Source organism: Schistocerca gregaria, chromosome 1, assembly GCF_023897955.1.
Source record: "Schistocerca gregaria isolate iqSchGreg1 chromosome 1, iqSchGreg1.2, whole genome shotgun sequence".
NCBI classification, from domain to species: Eukaryota; Metazoa; Arthropoda; class Insecta; order Orthoptera; family Acrididae; genus Schistocerca; species Schistocerca gregaria.
Genome location: NC_064920.1, coordinates 810,616,937 through 810,638,548, shown reverse-complemented (window position 1 = coordinate 810,638,548; position 21,612 = coordinate 810,616,937). Strand labels below are relative to the sequence as shown.

General features: G+C 36.8%; 1 protein-coding gene across 6 annotated transcripts in view; it reads left to right on the top strand.

Moving 5' to 3' along the window:
* The window catches only part of LOC126270800 (TOX high mobility group box family member 4-like), a 451,035-nt gene extending 429,423 nt beyond the window's left edge, over positions 1-21,612 (top strand). For 5 of the 6 annotated variants that reach the window (XM_049974099.1, XM_049974101.1, XM_049974102.1 and 2 more), the window contains 5 exons: positions 148-228; positions 2,591-2,899; positions 3,991-4,071; positions 14,134-14,345; positions 18,749-21,612. In XM_049974099.1, coding sequence (XP_049830056.1) covers positions 148-228; positions 2,591-2,899; positions 3,991-4,071; positions 14,134-14,345; positions 18,749-18,815 — 750 coding nt within the window. In that variant the 3' untranslated portion in view covers positions 18,816-21,612. Of the gene's footprint in view, positions 1-147; positions 229-2,590; positions 2,900-3,990; positions 4,072-14,133; positions 14,346-18,748 lie in introns of those variants that run through there. The other variant, XM_049974103.1, reaches the window with a different exon arrangement.

Genomic DNA, 21,612 nt, shown 5'->3' with positions numbered 1-21,612 from the left:
TAAGTGGCAGTGTCACCTCCCTGTTGTATTACCTTTGACATGTTCCTCAAATGTATCATCATGTTATTACAGTTGTGTATCATAAATTGTGATGTATTTCATAATTATTGTCTGCATGTACATAGCATTGTATGATATTGTTCATAGGTTTACAAGAAGAAAACGGAGGCAGCAAAAAAAGAGTACCTTAAGGCCTTAGCAGCATACCGGGCTAGCTTGGTGTCAAAGGTGAGACTGTTTGTAATTACTAAATTTTGATTTCCACATTCTTTAACTGGTGCAAAGTTTTGTTATGCCTCTTTAAAGTCACACTTTTTGGATAGAAAATAGTGACATTGTATTTCACTGCACTGTGACCAAGAAGTGGTAGTGATATGTTTTTTGTACTACAGCCCTGTAGTGGAACATATGACAGAAATGTCCTCTTAACCTAGCTACACACACAAATGCATGTGAATTTATTGCACAAGTACACTAAGATTCCCTGTTGCTTCACTGCAAATGTGTGTGAACAGTTTCTGTGCCTAACTGAACTATGTTGTTGTGAAATCACAGCAGTGAGCTCAATTTGAGCACCCTCATCTGCTGAAGATGGAAGAGACAAAGAAAGAAAACACCATGTGTTGAAAGAAATGGATATTCTCTTGTCAGACTTTTTAGAAAATTTAAAATAATTATATCATGTTGAGAGGCATAACTGTCTGAGTGTCTTCTATCATTACTTTTTCTATAGTGAAAAAATGCATTTTGGAGACAGTGTTACATCACCCAAGAAGCCTATAACCACTTCATGTCTCTACATCTATTTCATTTCGATTACAAGGTAAAATATATAGAGTATCTCAGATCTTTAATAAATTGAAAATATGATCGTACCATAGAGTTGTTACATGTGCATGCCATTGTCACAGATCCCTGAGCTTTAATTCCCTTTCTAATTTCTCCTTGGTTTCATTTACTGCTTGTTCAGTGCACAGATTGAATAGCATAGGAGAGAGGCTACAACTTTGTGTTACTCCCTTCTCAACCTCTGTTTCCTTTCATTCCTTCAGCTGTCTTATTTCTGTACAAATTGTAAATAACCCTTCACACCCTGTATTTAATCTGTAAAATCCCAGAATTTGAAAGAGTGTTTTCCACTCAACATTGTCAAAAGTGTTCTCTAAATTTATGGATGTTACAAATGTAGGTTTGCCTTTCCATAACTTATCTTCTAAGATAAGTTGAGGATCAGTATAACCACATAAATTCCTGCATTTGTCTGGAACCCGAACTGACCTTTCACGATGTTGGCTTCTATCAGTTTTTCCGTTCTTTTGTAAATAATATGTGTCTGTATTTTGCAGTCATTATTTATTAAACTAATAATTCAGTAATATTCCTGCCTTTTGTGGAATTGAAACGATTACATTCTGAAGGTATTTTGGCTGTCTCTCATATCATGCACACCAAATAGAATAGTTTTGTCATGGCTGGCCCTACCAAGCATCTTAATAATTCTAAAGAAATGTCATCTACTCCAGGGGACCTGTTCAGCTAAGATATTTCAGCATTCTGTCAAATTCTTCTTGCAGCATTGTATCTCCCATCTCATCTCCATTTACCTCCTTCTCCTCCCTTGCTACAATGTTGCCATAAGTTCATTTCTGTTTGTGTAGTCCTTCTACATATTCCTTCCATCTTTCATCTTTCCCTTCTTTATTTAGTACTGCCTCACCACCTGCACACTTGATATTTGTATGGCTACTTCTCTTTTCTCCAAAGGTCTTTAGTTTTCATCTTGGTAGCATTTACCTTCTGCCTTGTTATGAATGTTTGTTCAGCCATTCGTTTGTCCTCTAGCCATTAGTCAGTGTTAAAGAGGAAGTATATAACTTAATAAAGGTCAAGTTGATAATTAATTGTCATAAGAGTTTTGCAACATCTGTTTGTACATTCCCACAAAGGAAGAAAGTGATGATTTGTAATGGTAGAAAAGGTTTGCAGCTTGTCATTGTAAAACTTGAGGTGCTGTAAAATATTAATAAAAACAACTTTGATTGTTTCCGTGTGGTAAAAGTATAACCAGAGTAGGTTAGCTGTTTTTGTGGGTTGTGGCACAATAATTAGATAGTAACACAAAGCAGGTAGTAGTTGTCAACTTACATGGAAGTAGCTACATGAAGACAGATGATATGTATTGGAAAGCAGCCAAATTAGATTAAAATATGATTTAATTTTATCATATATAATGTCTTAGCACAGACAAACAGTGTATCCAGTGTCTTTGGGTCTGTCTTGATGGTTTGAGTAGGACATCACAATTAGCTTAGTGTCAAATCAAATAAAAATATTAAAAAAAGTAATAACCACTTGAATGACATTTGTACTTAAGATATGACAGGTATAGTCACAGATATAGGCACACAACTATAATAACTTAAAATGATCAAGCCCATAAAGAATCACTTTTACAATTTAGTCTTTCATGAAATGTATTCCTTCCTGTTAAGTGATATAATTGTAAAATAATTATTTGTCATATTAATGCATTTATTTATATTACAAAACATTTATAAATTTGCATATTGTGATTGATTTGTTGTTTTAGGGAGCTGGTGAATCGGAGAATATGTATGGAGGGTACGGTGGATATGGTGGGGGGTATAGTGGTTACTCGCCACCTACTGCATTACCATCACCTCCTATGTCTGCACCACCTCCACAGCAGCAGCAGCAACAACAGCAGCAGCAGCAGCAACAACAACAACAACAACAACAACAACAACAGCAGCAGCAGCAACAGCAGCAGCAGCAGCAACAACAGATGGCTGGCATGAACAAAAAGTCACAAATGCTGGGACCAATGATACCTGACAGGAGTGCTGCCCAGCAGCCACCCCCACAACAGCAGCAACAGGTATGATACATTTATTATGATTCACACAGAACATATTGCTAAAAAAGATTATTACTAATGTTGAACCTTTAGGTTCATAATAGCCTTTGTGCAGAAGTCAGCCTGTTAAATTGCTACTTTCAAGTCTCCAGATTGTGCTTAAGCATCTTAGGTTGAACTCCATGCCTTTCCAGAGTGCTTTTTGGAATGAGAGAGCACCATGTATTGCCTTTATTACATATTGACAGAGAAAAATTAAATGCCATTTCCACACTTCACCATTACTATCATTTTTCTCTTGTAATTTCTCTCATTACCTATAACAACTATTAAAGTTCTACTATCAGATTTACTAACTCATTTGATTATTATGGTGCCTCTTTGTCTCAACTGGTGACATAAAGATAGTATCTTCACTTTAGGTGTTAATTCATCTTATTGAAAAATACCACATGAAACCCGTACCATATAGGATTAAGAGAGGAAATTGAACGTCTTCACAGAAGAGCAGCACAAATTTCCATGGGTTTGTCTGAATTGATGAAGAGTGTCACAAAAATGCTGAAAAACCTGAATTGCCATACGCTTGAAGATAGTCAGTTATCTCCTGAAAACTTGCTTATAAAGTCAACCATGCAGAAGTTTCAGGAGTGAAGAATCTATAAAAATACTTCTGCTCCGTACATATCATTCCTCTGGAGGCCTCAGAATTGAGATTAGACTAACTTGCAGTACACACTGAGGCATTAAAGCAATCATTCTTCCTACATTCCATATACAACTGGAACAGGAAGGAACTGTGGCATATGGTTCATCCACCAAGCAGTGGTTTGCAGAGTAGGTCTATGTTTTTTACATGTGAATTTTCATTGAACTGATTACTTTTTGGAATAACCAGAATGTCTGTTGTTTCAAAGATGTTTTATATGTTGTAAGGGGGGCAAGGGCAGCTTTTACATATGTAAAATCTGAGCTTTTAATCTGTAGAGCAATGCACCTCAACAAATATGTCTCATATCTTGTCTTGGTCTGTGCAAGTAAATAAAGTCCATATACTAAACTCACCAAAAGAAGGGAATTGTGTACCTGATGATTCAATATTCTTTTCACAGGGCATGATGGGTCATGTGGGAAGTCATATGCCTCAACCCCATATGCCAGCTCCTGTACCACAAAGCAGTTACATGCAGCAGGTAAGGATCTGAGTATAATGCTACTTTTTGTTAATTGTATGAGAATTTGCAAGATGGTGACACAACTGCATAAAAAGAGGTCACCAGCATTAGGTAGATAAAGCAGCCAGTCAAAAATTAATCACACAGACCAGAATGGTTCAAAACAAGCAGTTATTCATCTCAATCAGTTATATCTCCCTTTCACATTTATCATTGTTTACAAGAATCACTAATTTGACTGCTTAAGCAAGAAACACATCTTATGTATTAATCTCTCATCAATGTGTACAGGGTGAACCTTTCCTTATCTTTTCCACATGTCAAAATACGTATATGAACATAAAAGCCCCTTTGTAATCTTTCTCCGTTCAAGGAAAATTAGCTGAGTATCCCGCATTGCCCAGGTATATATGTATTTCAATTCTATTAGTCCATCTCCTCTCCTCCCCTTCACTCTCTGCCCATCTCCTCCATCTTCCTCTCTATTATCCATCTCCTTCTCCCCCCGCCCCCCCTTCTCTGTCCGCCTTTACCACACTCCACTTCCTGTTGCCTCCTGCCTCTCTATTTGTCTATCTGCTGTTCTGCCCTTTCTCTCTGTCCATCTGCTTCTCCCCACACTTTCTGTCCATCTGCCCCTTATCCTTTTGCCCATTTGCTCTTTCCTTGAGTCCATCTCTTCGGGCCCCATCTATCTCCTCCTAACTACCTTTATATCCTCCTCTGCACTCTCTCTGTTAATCTCTTCCTCCACTCTTTCTCTGTCTACCTCCTCCTCTTTTCTATTTCTGTCCACTTCCCCCTCCCTCTTTCTCTGTCCTCCTCCTCCTCCTCCTCCTCCTCCTCCTCCTCCTCCCCCCCCCTCACATCTGTGTCCATGTCCTTCTCCTTCCTATCTGTCTGTCTATCTCCCCCCCCCCCCCACCCCCCATTCTCTTTCCATGTTACCATCCACACCTCAGTAGAACGTTGCTAATTCTTACCTCCCACAGTATTTCTTTCCAGATAGTAAGTAGTGTGTGAAACAAGCTTGGTTGAAATTGAACAAGGGGTTTAGTTGTAGTTTTTCATCTGTGACTTTGCCTACATATGCACATCACATGTATTTAATATACTTCATACTTATTTGTACCCATATGTCACCTCCACCTCTAATGACTTTCACTCTGCCGTTTGGTTTTCATGCTGCTCAATGTTTATGATGTTGTATCTCCTGATCAGAGTGTTGTACAATGATATGATTTTGCTGGTGCATTCGGTGGTGTATGTGAATAATGTCTGCAAAATGTGTCAGGAATACCGTAAGTTGTAGAGAAGTAATAAATTGACATATCGTTCACAATGTGATGGTTTTAATGCGTGACCAGCAAAAATGTAGTAAACAATAAACTATTTCCCTTTAATTATTTTGTAGAGATGTCAGCCTCAAAAAGTTTCACAAATGTTTGTTGTGCCCCACCTCTTTGATAAGTAGGTCACTCTAACCCCCACAGTGACTCATTCCAGGCAGTAAATGATATGTGTACTAAGTTTGGTTGAATGTGGTCCAGTAGTTTAGGAGGATATGTGAATCATATGTACATCCATTTTTATAATATGTGTGGATTACTCTATATCAGAACAAAGGATTTTGCTGTTACATCACTGCACTGGAAATGTAGTCCATTAAAATACCTGAGCTGCATGGAAGAACATGCAATTTGCTCGTGATTATACTAATGAATTGTATCATATCAGCAAATCCAAATGCTGCCCGGAGATGAAGAAATTGAAAGAACAGAGGGGCAGGCTACATCAGACCAGTCAGAAAACTGATTGGGTCACGACAGTGTTGTACCGGGTGTTGTCTTATTGAAGGAGATATGCCATTCCTTTTTACAACCTATTAATGATCTCATTCAGGTATTTGCAGAGCTCCTAAAGCATAAAGTGGAATCCACAATTTGGCATAGGTTTATCACATTCTCATGTCATTGAGAGAGACAAAAATTGTGTTAAGTGACTGTCAGTCTTCTGACTTGAAGGATGTGGCCCATCATGAAATTCTCTCTCCTCTCCTCTCTTCACATCCTCAATTATTTGTTGGAAGTATTCCAGTCTCTGTTTTCTCCTGCAGTTACTTTCATCATATCTTAATACAAGTCCTATATCCCATCTTCATGCCACTGTTTTCCATGTGTTCTTTTCTTCAGTATTTCTTGGGAGAACTTCCTCATTCCTTATCTTAACCTGTCCACCTAATTTTTAACATCCTTCTACAGCACCACATCTCAAATTCCTCACTATTCTTATGTTATGGTTTGCCCTGGCTGCAGTCCATGATTCACTACCATAAAATGCTGTGCTGAAAACAACCCCTGAAGCGCCAAAGAAACTGGTATAGGCATACATATTCAAATACAGAGATAAGGAAACAGGCAAAATACAGCGCTGCGGTCAGCAGTGCCTATGTAAGACAATAAGTGTCTGGTGCAGTTGTTGGATTGATTACTGCTGTTACAATGGCAGGTTATCAAGATTTAAGTGAGTTTAAATTAGTGTTATAGTCAGCGCGAGAGCAATGGGACATAGCGTCTCTGAGGTAATGGTGAAGTGGGGATTTTCCCATACGACAATTTCACGAGTGTACTGTGAATGTCAGGAATCCGGCAAAACATCAAATCTCTGACATTTCCACAGCCAGGAAAAGATCCTGCAAGAACGGGACTGACAACAACTGAAGAGAATCATTCAAAGTGACATATGTGCAATCCTTCTGCAAACTGCCGATTTCAATGCTGGGACATCAACAACTGTTAGCATGCAAACCATTCAACGAAACATCATCAATATGGGTTTTTGGAGCTGAAGCTGCACTCATGTACCCTTGATGACTGCATGACACAAAGCTTTATGCCTCACCTGGGCCTGTCAACACCAACATTGGACTGTTGATGACTGGAAATGTGTTGCCGGGGATGAGTCTCATTTCAAATTGTATCGAACAGATGAACATATACGAGTATGGAGACAATTTCATGAGTCCATGGACCCTGCATGTCAGCAGGGGACTGTTCAGGCTGGTGGAGACTCTGCATTGGTGTGGGGCGTGTGCAGTTGGAGTGATATGCGACCCCTGGTATATCTAGATACAACTCTGGCAGGTGACACGTATGTAAGCATCCTGTGCGATCATCTGCATCCACTCATGTCCATTTTTCATTCCAACAGACTTGGGAAATTCCATCAGGAAAATGTGACACCCACACATCCAGGATTGCTACAGGGTGGTTCCAGGAACACTCTTCTGAATTTAAACACTTCCACTGCCCACCAAACTCACCAGACATGAACGTTATTGAGCATACCAGGGATGGCTTACAATGTGCTGTTCAGAAGAGATTTCCACCCTCTCATACTCTTATGGATTTATGGACAGCCCTGCAGGATTTATAGTGTGTTCCATCGAGCACTACTACAGACATTATTCGAATCCATACCACATCGTGTTGCGGCTCTTCTGTGTGCTCGTGGGGGTCCTACATGATATTGGGCAGGTATACAAGTTTCTTTGGTTCTTCAGTGTATATTCTGAGAAATTTCTTGCTCAGATTGAGGCCTGTGATTGAAGCTAGTAGATTTTCTTTGGCCAGGATTTCCCACTTTCCCTGTGCTATTCTGCTTTTTATGTCATTGCTTCATCCACCGTACGTTATTTTGCCTTGAAGGTAGCAGAATTCCTTAACTTTATGTGGTTTGTGGTTTCCAGTTTTGTTGTGAAGTTTAAGCAAATCTCATTTCTGCTATTACTCTTTATTTACATATTTTTTGAGTTTACCCTCAGTCCATATTCAGTTCATTCCACTCAAAGGTCCTGTTGTTCATCTTCACTTTCATAAATGTAGTGATGTCATCACCAAGTCTTATCATTGATATCGTTTCAGCATAATTTTAATCCCAAATGCTTTTTTGTTTCAGTCTCTGATCACAATATGAATTCTTTAGACGATGACTGGTTTCAGTGTGTAAGCATTTTACAGTATTGGATTACTGTTTGTATACGCGACAATTTTAATCCGACTTCAGAACCTTTCTCTTATTTTCATCATTTCTTATTTGATGTGTAGATTGAATGGTAGGCGTGTAAAACTGTATCCCTGTCTTAAACTTTTTTAATCTTCCATTATTATTGTTCCCTATTGGTTCTTGTGTGTATTGCATATTGTCCATCTTTCCCTATAGTTTACTACTATTTCTCTCAGAATATTGAACATCTTGCACTTATCGTCCTTAAAATTGGAGCAATACAAATACTACTATAGTTTGCTAGATTTCTCCTCAGTTTTACCAACAATAGAAAAATCTCTTCTGGAAACTGAAAGTGAGAGGGGAAACTTACCAACTGATTTGGGGCATATAACTGTATAAAGTTTTCCAAATAGCTGCTTTGCCAAGTAATCTGTTAGTCCAGTGGGTTCATGAGTCATGGAAAATATCTTGCAAATGGGTAAATTTTCTACAAGATTCTCTCCAGGGATCTAGTATGAAACGATCTCCACTTTTCTTAAAAAGCTAGGTTTAATGGCATTACTTCTGTATGTTTCTTATTTCCTACTAGTATTGACAAAAGAAGTGACAAGTATTATCTGAATTGGTGCAACTAAATAGAAAGTATTTTAAGTAGGCTATGCCCTTTTCCTAGATTAACTGTTTGGTAGATATTTATTCAGCTTTAAAATATTATTTTTGGAAAATAGATTATTCTTCCAATAACTTACTTCAGTGTGCAGATACATTCTCGGCATGGGAAATATCTCTTTTTCCCATCTACTGACAAATTAACTTTATGTATTACACTTTACCCCATTCATATTATGCTGTGAGGGAAAGACACTGCTGGTCTCATAGCATAATATATAAATGTCCTTATTTGACATAAATGACTCTGTAGGTAATGATGAGTACAAAAAGACATTTTGAGGCATGAAAACTGGAGAAACTTTTATAACAACATCCTTTGGTATTACATATTACAGTTAGAAAGAACATTTGGATTTAATATCATCTGAAAACTGCTCAGTTCCAAATTATCCAATTGAGGTCATTTTCATCTGTTTTCATTGAACAGCATTGTATTCTCTTAATGGTGATTTTGAATTCCCTTGAAGAGAAAACTAAAAGTGATTTTGCACTATTATTTGTGGTCAGTATCCATGAAGGAATTTCTGCCAAGCAGCTTCTTAATATGATAAACAGGTTTTAATTATTGAAATCATTGACTTTTAATGTAATTTTTGGTATTCAGGTTCATGTCAATAGTTGCGAACTTCTCAGTACTGTTAACATTGGTACCTAGCTTATGATAAAGATAGTATGCTATACCAATTGAAGACATCTACTCAGTCAAGAAGCTTCATTTTGATGTAGATTACTACAGACTGAAATATAGTTGCACATTTGGAAATCTGAGCACACTGTTGCTATGAAGCAACAGTGAGCTATACACTGAAAGTTTTTCTGTGTCATTGAACTCTACATCTATTTCTCAGAAAAATATTCTGAATCTCATGAGTGGGCTGTGGTGAAGAGTAATACTAAAATTATGATTAGTATGATAATTGTAGAAGTATGATCATTATTAAGATGGGGCTCGGTACTTGGTATAAATGACGTAGAACATGTGATGTTCCTCAGTGGGTAGTATAGAGATTTTAACAGCAAGATATGCAAAATACGCATTGCGACAAGGAAGTCCCAGATTCATGCGTGTCTTTACACTCTCTGTGATCAAGACATGGAGAAAATTTACATAGAGAAGCTAAATCAGTTTTCTATTTGTAACTGGTAACGAGCAGCACTCTGTACAGTATAGATCAAAGAACACTTGAACAACTTTGGGGATGGGCTCGTTGTAAAAAAAAAAAAAAAAAAAAGGTGGAAAAATTGATTGTTTTTGAAAGAGCATTGTGCAACTGCATATTGCTATATCCTGCTTCTAGCACATGTAAGGTGAGTGCGCCAAGTATAATGTTGCTGTGCATGTGTACTTAAATCAACTGCAAACTGTATCAGTGCGGGGCTAGCCACTACAAGCCACCTGTAGGAAGCATGCATTCGACATGGTCTCCACTGTGCCGATTACTGAGGTGTGTTCTTTTAATTTGTACTGCTCACATCACCTGTACTGTGTATAGCTTATGTTTCACATTCTGTATAATTCTCTTGTTGTGTTACGTGTGGAGTCACAAGAGGCTTATTTCCGTTATTGTTCAGAGATTACGAATAAAGCCATATTTGTGTTACTTGGGTCATGTTATTTGGTTACTAAACAATTGCAATCTTGTAGTAACAAAATAATACGATAAACCAATACAAGTATTTATAAGCTTCTGAACAATAACGGAAATAAGCCTCTTGTGACTCTGCACGTAACACAACAAAGGAATCATACAGAAGGTGAAACATAAGCTATACACAGGACAGCTGATGTGAGTGGTACAAACTAAAAGAACATAGTGAGTGTGAATCAGTGCTACTCTGCATGTATATATGTGCGAGTCGCTGGTAGGTGGCGCACCAGAGACTACACGCGGCCTCTAGTGGTGTCCCACACTAATACAGTTGGCGGTTGCTTTAAGCACACACATGCAGTGACACTACACTCGATGCACTCACACTCCTAGTAGCAGGATACAGCAGATATTACATATGCCAAGATACACATATAACATTATTAAAAAGTCTTTTACCCTCTGACTTTGCTCTTACACAGACATTTACTCTCCAGACCACGCCTTTTTCTCCCTTTCAGAACTCTAATCAGGTCCAAAAACATTCACTGTTCCCCATTTTGCATTGATAAAATTTGTCTGCGTATGGAATGTCCTTCAGTAAACTAATTCATTTGGCATAGATGTAAAACAATCCTGTAGATAAGTCTATAGATAAAGTAACACTGAATGAAATCCATTTGGTTGTGAAGCGGGTAATGCATGGGACCTTTAATGACTACTGTAGCAGAATATTATAAAAAGATCTTTCACAAAACCCAAAGAAATTCTTGTTATATGTAAAGGCTATTAGTGGCACTTAAGTTAGTGTCAAACATACATGGACAAGAGAAGACCTGAAACTGGCTGTAGTTTTTCTTAATAAGTAACTTTTGTGCTACCAGTCATGATTTTCTTTTATTTATATTTTGCACAATGCAGTTTGTGAAATGAATCACATCTTCAAGTGCATTTTCTGGGTGCTTTGCCATTTATTCATGATTTTTTCATGTGTGAGGTGCTGCATTGTTCTGCTGTCTTTACTGCAGTATCTAAAAGACAAGTGCAAGTTTCAATTGATGATTTAACTCTATATAGAGAAGTTAATGGCAAAACTTGAAAGAACTTTTACTTCAGCTCTCCTTGTGCTCAACTTGTGCAGAAGCTTACACATATTAAACATCACCCACATTTTCCTGTACACAGTACACATTTAAGATGGATCTTAAAAATCTTTGTCATCATTTGCTTTTATATTTTCCAGTGGTTCATATTTCTTTGTTTCCCTACTTTTATTTAAGTGTGCTATAGAAGCACTTGAATAAGTTTACTGATGGACTTCCAGTTTTTCATTTAATATTTTATCTTCATTTTTTTATAGTGTGAATATATCTCCACTTCTTCTAAAAGATCCGTTTTATGGACTTAATTTTTGCTCTTTATTTCCAAATGGGTGACATGTGTTGTGTATGTGTGTGGCTATTGCTGATGCATGTCTGTAGGCTTTGATGTGCTCTGTATATCTGATGTTGAAATCTCAACATCAGAACTTTGAGCATGTTCCATTTTCTGAATATTGGTTATGATTACACATTTTGTTATGTAATAGTTTTTGTTGTTGTTTATTAGATGCAGAAAATCCAAATTTTACTTTGAGGTTTTAGAAAATATTTGCAATCTTCTGTGATATGGGGTGCTAGATTTACATTTGTTTTTGTCTTTTTTTTTTTTCTATGGTGCGGTTTGTTTCTGGGTATTTCTTCACTTTACCTAGTACAGTGTTGGAACATATCTGAGACAAAAGCATCAATCTTTCTGTACATAAATATCACAAGGCACAACAAAACATGCACATTTGAAAGTTATAGGAAAATACAATGACGAGCACCACAATACCTGCAACCTTAAGTCACCCAAAAGTTCATAAGCAAACAGCATACAGGTCATTGTTGTATAGTGCAACTAAGGTACTGCTGAAGCAAGAAAACTCGCAACAGGAAATAAACATAGTGAAACAGACTGCAGTTGCTAATGACTATGCTACTTCTGTGGTTGACACAGTACTAGGCAACATGGTTCATTGGTAAAATACTGGGGAAATGAAATTAGTCTACAAAGGGGAGTGCATGCAGTACACTTGCGCAACCCATACTAAATAATGCTCATGTATGTGGGAGTCATAACAAACAGGACTAAGAGGAGGCTTGAAAAAATTATTTTGGGCACACATAAAAAGTTAAATAGTATTTTAATATAAATGCAGTTGGTAATAGTTGCCAGTGATTATGGAATCTGGGCAATAATGTTTAGTTAGAGGAAGATTCTCCACTATCTTCAAAAGTTAAATTATTAATGTCAAATGGAACATTGTTGATAGTGTTGTAATTTCAAATGTCTTTCTATCGAAAACTGCTGTATCAAAAGCTTTGCAGTAGTTTTAGCTCCTTAGAGAAGGTGTCACACTAAAATTTAGTTAGAGAAAAGTAATCATTTATTTTGTTCAGAGCATTCTGCTCATCATTTGAATGTTGGCCATATAGCGAAAATAGATAGTTTTCAAAGTGTGGTTTCTCTATTGTTGGTAATACATTCATTGATACCATTTCACACATTCCACAGTAACTGTGGAAAAATTAAGACACATAGAGACTTTGGAAATTGATGGTGGATATCTTTTGAAATTAATTTTGTTTTAGCAATGGGCACTACTTCAAAATTTAAGTTTCAGACCCAAAATGTTTATCTTGTAATCCTATGCATTTTGAAAATGGATTAGTTGAGGACATGGGATTCCATTCTGCGACTCTTTGCGTGTTTGGGTTTAAGCTGTATTTTGTCAGTGAAATTTGTAATAGCCTCAAGACTAAATATTAACACTATGCAAGACAGAAGATAGTCTTAACTACCAAATGCTGAAAGAAAATAAGCAGTAGCAGACTCTGGTAACATTTCTAGACTTCCCAGAATGGCATTTTTTCCTATGCAATTGATTCCTGTACATACTTTGCACTTTTTATGACATCGTCTAACACTCTTTCTTTACCTTTAGTTGTTCTTTTTGTGCTTTACACCTGTTCAATGGTCTCTGCTGATTCTGTCACCATTGAAACAGTGTAATCAAAGGGAGAGCAAATTAAGAAGATGCACAGTTATCTTATCTGTTAACCGGCAGATCTGGTTCAGTATTTTGTATAATAATGACTACGAGCAAGACCACCAGCAACAATGTTCAAACTGCTGTTAGGGATTGTGTGGTACCTGACAGAATGCACCTGGGTACTTCTTTCATTACATGGGTTTGTGGGTCCTCCGTCCCCATTACAGATTTTTACAAACTAGAAAGGTGAAAGCTGACTGTCGTGTGCATTCTTTGCTCTAATTTACACTATTTTCTTCATTATAATTTACTTTTCAGGATTCTCCGATACAGCTTCTGTTTGACATTCTATTTTCAGGTTACTTATATAGGAGCTGGTCTAAACTTCCCTTGTTATTTTTTATGCTTTAACTATCCCCTTCATTCTGTGTTTTCTTTTGGATTCAGCCCAATATTCTAGAATGAGAATATATATTACGCTTTCACCTTTCAAATTCTTAACTTTCCACGACATCATTCTAAGATCTAGAAATTCCATTTATCCCATCATTCGTTTGTCTTTCAGCCATAGTGTTTTCTTATTCTAGTATTTGGTAGTTAAGACACTGTCTCTAAATAGTGTTGAGTTAGTTGTGATTGCGAATCCTACAGTATGAGGACTAAGCACAAAGAATGTAGTTCCATGGTTGGGTCTAAGTAACCAACATTTTGGGATTTTCTCTTTGCACATGCCAGCCCCAACGCAGTGAACACGTTGTTTCAAGCCCACCGCCAGGTGCGGGTCCTCCTCCGGTGCCTGCACCAGCGCCGCAGCCAGCTGTAGGTGCACCACAGCTGCGCCCTGGCACCAACACCTGCATCCGCCATGGGTGTCCCAACCCTGCTATCAGCAACTCTGAGTGGGAGGATGAATACTGCAGCAATGAGTGTGTTGTTAGCCACTGCAGGTATGTAAAATCCTAATCAACAGAAGTGTAAATTTACAATAGTGTGACAATATTATGAAAAGGATCAATTGCTACACACTATAGTCAAGATGTTGAGTCACAGATAGACACAACAAAAAGACTGTTAAACAAATAAGCTTTTGGCCAAAAGGCCTCCTTCTGAAGTAGACAACACACATTAATGCAAATACAACTCGTATACATGACCACTGTCTCTGGCTGGCCTCTGCAACCAGAGTTGGTGGTCATTTGTCTGTGTCATCTATTTCAGAAGAAGCCTTTTGGCCAGAAGCTTACTTGTTCAGCAGTCTTTTTGTCATGACCGTCTGCAACTGAGTGTCTCCACTGTATGGTGAGTAGTGATCTATCTTTTTCATAATGTTTTCATTATTCCATCATGCATTTTCCATTGTTTGATTTTACCATGGTATGAGGCATTTCAAAAAGTAAGGGCCATCTGCTAATATTTAAATGTTGACAACTCAGAATGAAAGGTGCACAAAGAAATCACAGAAGTCATAGTTTTAATTCAGTAGTTGTTTGAGTATGGGTGGAAACAAACAACAGTGGCTTTGAAAGTGGTTGGTTACTACTGTCAGCTGCAAACCATGTGCTATGATTTTAATTCTTGTGTATAAAAGGATTTACATCTGCTCAAAGTCATCAGGAGTTGCAAGTACTACATGAGCCTACAGCAATGAGTGAAGGAAAAGGTAGATAATGGTATCCAGACTGATGAAATCACGCAAGTGTACAAAACAAGGCCATTTGATAGATAATTGGTAATTGGTGATCTGGCTGATGAATTTGTTAAAGTTGGAGACTCCACTATTTACATAGTTGTCATAGAAAGGCTCACATATTGCAAGCTGAGACCGAAAATATGCATAAACACATCTTGCCTGTACCAAGGATCAGTTTTAACATTTTTATTGAGAACATTGGCCAGCTACACTGTAGTCCCAGCTTCTCACTCAGTAAACATTAATTCTTCTTGCATTAGAAACAACAGTTAGATGGACAACAGTTTGAAGACAGTGAGTAACTAAAGACCACCACTGTCAACTGGATCAGTTCCTGGGAAAAGAACTTAAATGTAGATAGGTTGAAGAAACTGTTACAGTTGTGCAAAAATGCATGAAAGTGAATCGCAATTACACAGAAAAATGAATAAGATTAGAAGGAAACTAGAGGCACAGTTCAATATTTTTCGAAAATGCCTCCATACATTTGTCAACACAGCTGTTGTATTAAGGGCTTCAAAAGGACAATGAGAACAAGACAGACTGTGACAGCAAGAATATATTATGAAAAGAGACAAATTAATGTTGTGGTAATATCTTCCATTGGACAATATCAGCTACGAAAGCTAAATAATATTTATGTTATTAAAAGGACATATGAAAGTCAGGTTTTTCTTTTGCCCCATGTGATGGAGGGAAATTTCATGGTTGGACATTATTTTCCAAAAAATTATATGGAGTTTTTACTGTAGACATTTATGTAGTATGTTATACAGATCACAACTTGGAATGTAGCAGGTTTTTTGTGAAATGAAAAGGAGCCAGCATCTTGTAATGAAGCTGTGGTATTGATGATAAAATACAATACTGGAAAGTCATAAAACTAACAACTGAGAGAGCAAGTCGAGTTAACCATTCACTATAGAGTAGCAGCATTGAGTGTGAAACAGTTACATAAACAAGATTACCATAAATGATTATGTTTTCCATTGTCCATGGATAATCTAAAATGGGTTTGTTTTTGACACATAACATAGACACAAATATGGAAAGGATGGCAGGAATCTGTTGTACACATGGAACTAAATATGATAATGGAAAATCTTGGGTAGGATACAAACAATCCAAGGAGAACGGCAACAACCCACTATATAATTATAGTTAGCCATTGAGTGGTCAGTTTCCACATAAATAAGATTTAAAATGTTCTAAGCTTTCAGGCCTTGGATGCCTCAACTGTATGGTGAGATGTTACATTTACTCCTTCCATTAATTAGGAATGTAGAACTAATTTATTGTTTGGATCATAGAGACAACTCACTGACACAACTCATCTGCAACAAATTTAGAAGCACTATTCAACCCGACGTGAGCAATGGCATGTCCTGCAGTGGGCCCTGTTCCTGAATTGAGTTTCTAGAATGTAAAGGAAAGCTTTGTTTTAATAATTATATTGAAATCAAAATGTATTTCAGAACAAATACAACAAATAGGTGTTGTCATTATGAGAGAATATTATGGTTTTGCTTGTTATTGCTTGAAGTTAAATGGGGAGCCAGTGTATTCAGAAGTGTACCCCTCATTCTTAATGACTGTATATTTTTGAAGAACTATACATATCTAGAGCAGCAGTAATTATATTTTGTAAATATACTGACAGAAAAAAATGGAACACCAAGAAGGAGTTCTGTGACATAAACGAAGGTGTTAGGTGTGTTTCTACATCTGAAATGGGATGTCTCTTCAAATTTTGCACCAGTTGCATAAGAGTGGCAGTATTAGCATCACTATGAGGTTGCAAATCAGGTTTGCTTAAATACATGCTGTAACTGTCATAAACATTAGTTACCTCTGAGATTGGATGTCATGATTTGATGCAAGTCAAGAATGCTTTTAAGGTGACAAAGATGCCATTATCGGCACATCACTGAGTTTGAATGAGGTCATGTAATAGGGCTATGAGAAGCTAGATGTTCTTCCTGCAATACTGCAGAAAGACTTGGCAGTAATGTAGCCACTGTACATGATTGCTGGCAGCATTGGTCATGAAAATGTCGCAAGAAGATAGGGCGCCGCTCAGCCACATGGCACTTCTGAGAGGAAAGACTGTCATGTTCGGCATACAGCTGTGGTGCATTGTGTAGCACCTGCAGCAGCAGTAGTCTGAGCAGCAGTTGGCACCACAGGGACACAACCATTACCTCAAGGACAGCTGCAAGCCATACACCCTGCAGCGTGCATTCCACTGACCCCAAACCACTGCCATTTGCAACTTCAGTGGTGTCAAGTGAGAGCTCTTTGAAGGATGGGGTGGTGGTCTGTTGTGTTTTCTGATGAAAGCTGGTTCTGTCTCTGTGCCATTGATGGCTCTGTGTTAGTTACAAGGAGGTCAGTTGAGGACCTGCAACCAACCTTGTCTGTGTGCTAGACACACTGGACCTCCACCTGGAGTTACAGTCTGGGATACGATTTCGTATGACCAGGGATGTTTTCCAGCAAGATAATATTTGCCCAGATACTGCTGTTGTAACCCAACATGCTCTGCAGAGTGTCATTGTCTTGGCCTGCTTGATCACCATGTCTGTCACTATTCAAGCACCTATGGGACGTCACCGGACGACCACTCCAGCATTAGGCATAAACAGCATTAATTGTCCCTGTATTGACCGACCAAGTTCAGCAGGCATGGAACTCCATCCCACAAATTGACATGTGTCACCTGTAAAACACAATGCATGCATGTTTGCATTTAACAGTCTTGTGATTACACAGTTATTAATGTACCATCATTTCACATTTGCAATACCTTACTCACATTTACATTAACCTGCGATCCCGCAATGTTAATCACCTAAATATTTACCTAGACAAATGTACTTCCAAAATTTTATTATTCTACATTAATTATTTTTTGGGAGTTGTGATTTTTTTCAGTCAGTGTGTTTTTGAGATGAGTTGCACAACAGGTCCTTAAGATATTAAAATAGAGTGATTCATTTGTCTATTTCAATGAAAACAATCAATTTTTGACAATGTAATGTAATTGTATGGGTAATAGATCTACTCATCAAACAGTGGCAGTTCATACACATACAAGAATGTTATAATTATACAAGCTTTTGGAGCCAGTGGCTCCTTCTCCTGGCAGAAGTGTTGAAGGGGAAGGAAGAGGGATGAACGAAAAGTACTGAAGCGGTATAGGAAAAGGGGTAGATTTTGGAAGAGTCAGCTAGAACCATGGGTCAGGGGAGACTTAACTGGTTAAATCAGTCTTTCCTTCTCATCTCATCCAGTGCCCATGACCTGTGTTTCTGTGTGACTATTCCAAAATCTAAAAATCTACCCCATTTCCTAGACCTCTCCAGTCCTTTTCATTCATCCCTCTTCCTTCCCCTGTAACCCTTCTGCCGGCAGAAGGAGCCACTGGCTCTGAAAGCTTGCAAATTATTATCTTTTTTTATTTGTGTTTTCTGCCACCAGTTGGTGAGTAGATTTTTTATCTGTCCAATAATATTATTTGTTAATTTCAGTAAACTCGTCACCAGGAAGAAAGTTTTAATATTTCTATTATAAAAATATGCTATATTAATTTTTCTACTAATACTTATTTGTATGAAGATCATTTTCAGCACACTAAATATATTTGTGTTCCCTTTTCAGGGATGTTTTCAGTTCATGGGTGGCATCCAATCAAAGCCAAACACAAAGTTTCTCTACAGTGAAATAGAGTGCTTTACTGTAAATGAGCTAATGCTTACCACAATATATGACAGTGAACATTGTGGAAGTCAGCAGAGTTGAATGAAGATCCAAAACTGTAACCACTCAAAGTATTACAGTCTCTTGACAATGTGGATATTCCTCTCAGCTGTGCAGTGTGGAGGAAGCATATGCAGATGTTGTTTATTAAAAATATCGCCCTTGTTATACGGAAGATTACTTGTATGTGTATATGTATATAAATCTACTTGGTATACTTAAAGTGAAGTAATCTGGAACACTTGTGTTTCCATATTTGAATAGAGTACCTTATCAGCTGATAGTGTGACAGTTGACAGAAGGAAAAGGAAAGAAACTCTTCGGATTCTAGATTAGCACCATTAACTCCGAGGAAAGAGAGTATTATAATTTAAAATAAAAAAGGTATATATCTTGAATAACTGTATACTTTAATTGACAGATGGTGCCAACTGTCATTTGTTGCATGTTTGAGCTCTTTTAAATGACTAGGAATTAAGAAAATATTCCCTTAAGTGTGGTAATATCCTGTAATGCCCTTCTGACATAAATAGTATATCCCTGCTCATAATGAATGTTGCTGTTACTTCCTGGAGTCTATATATTATTAATAATGATAATTATATAATTGAATATGACATAGAATAAATAGTATAGGAGTGACTGGTGAAACAAATCACCATGAAAACTGTTCCTTGATTAGTATGTGTTTTTCTCAGCCACATGCATCAAGTGATAATCATTACGACAACAATGGATGGCTTATTTTTATATTACACCAAAAGCAGTGAAATGAAACTTTTCAACTGCAGTGTAGAAGTAAAATTATTTCCTTTTCCTCAGTAGCAACAGCATCTTGTACTTGAAAGTAATGCAAAAAGGTACATTTGTGTGGACACTTAATGTGGACAAAAGTTTACTGGGAGTAGTATGTACAATCATGTGGAATGAAACTATTTTGATTGTAAAAAATGTGCAGGAATATAGCATCACTGTTGCAGATGTGGGAATGAATATAATTTATCTGACATTGGTGTCAACACATGCATATTTGTTATTGATGTACTTATTTATTATTTGGACGAAAGAAAAAGCGGATCAGGGATATAAAGGAGTTATTTCATGTTTGCATATCTGTACCAAATGAAAAAAAGTATAATTGTTGTAAGCTACAGGAAGAGATAAGTACAAAAGTCATCTAAAATATTAAAATGTGTCTTTGTATTTTTAAGCCACCAGAAAAAATATTTGTCAATTATTTTGTTCCTCAGTATTTTTATAATAGTTTTGTTTTTATATAGATAATTTAAAAGTAATGAAATGAAGAGTTCCAGAGTAACATACCATGATTTAATCAAAAGGTTTTGTTATTATGATGGTTTAGTTGATTGCTTTATCTTTCAGTGAAGTCATAGCATTGACACACTGTATAAATTTTAGTTACTTTTAGATGAAACCAGAAAAGGAAACTGGCATCAGTGCTCAATGGTTATAACTGAAACTTATATTTGAAATAAATTGTGTTTCTAGGGGCAGTAACATCTCACAGACAAAATATTCTCAGATATCTGTGCAGAAGTGCTTAATCTGAAGCATATTCTTGTTTAGAAGTGAGACAGAGAGAATGAATAGACAGACTGATTGTTGAAGAAGTTGCAGGATGTAAAACCCAATGAGTGGAATAAATACCACATGTTTGAAAAATATATGCCATGAATATTTGAAGGACAATTTCAATTGCAATTAAGGCATATTTTGTGTCTCAGTGTGAAAAGTGTTGAAATACTACACACAGTTGGCTGAGAAAGAAGAGAACTTATATTCATACAAGTGATATGAATTTAAAAGGTTTTGATATATACTGTGATGTTTTTGTTACTAGCATGTATGTTTTCAAAGTGAACAGAAATACTTCACTGTGGCAACAAACATTTGGAGTTGATGCCCCACACTGTGTTAGCTGGAACACAAAGTTGCAATCATATAAGACTGGAAACTTTGTAAGAGTGAACAGAAACTTTCTCTCTTTCAATTCCGAGGTTTACTTCAGTTTTAATCTTTCATGTGATATTTGCTTTCCATCTTAGCAATATTGTTGATGTTTGTTTAAGACATTTTTACACCTGTTGTCACAAAATAAACATAAATTGTATATTATATTACAAAAAGTGTACAGAAAGTTGAGTTGCAAAAATTATAGTTGATAATTGGGCTTATTGACTGTGTCTCCTTTTTCTATGTTGTTTTAAGACCTGTTTTGTGATTTTTTTATATCTCTGAATAAATACACAGTTTGGGTTGCTCATGAAAGGCTCGATTGGATTGATGTGTACATGATTTATGTAACATTTAAATATGCATTATTTCTATATAGTGGTTCTTTATTTTTAGTATTTATAAGTCCTTAATATTGTGCCTCAAAATTACAAGACTTGTGTTAAATGCTTTAAGTTTAGAGTTTACTTCTTCATTTAGTAAACTGTCCTACACATTTTTCCAAAGGATTTTTTAAATCCTGCAAATTTAGATCTAGTCTCATCATTGATTCCTTGCATCATGAACACTCATTTTAAGCGAGCCTTAATCATAGCTTGGTATATGTGAATATTAAATTCTGACTTCTGTAGACCAAATAGTGGACCTAATGAAGTTGAAAATTATTTTCTTTAACTAATGCAACTTTCACTGTAAAGGTCATGTATGTAGATGTGGTATCTTGCACACAGACCACTAGATGTAACTGTAAAATGCATTATAAATCATACAGAAATAAAAAATAAACAATC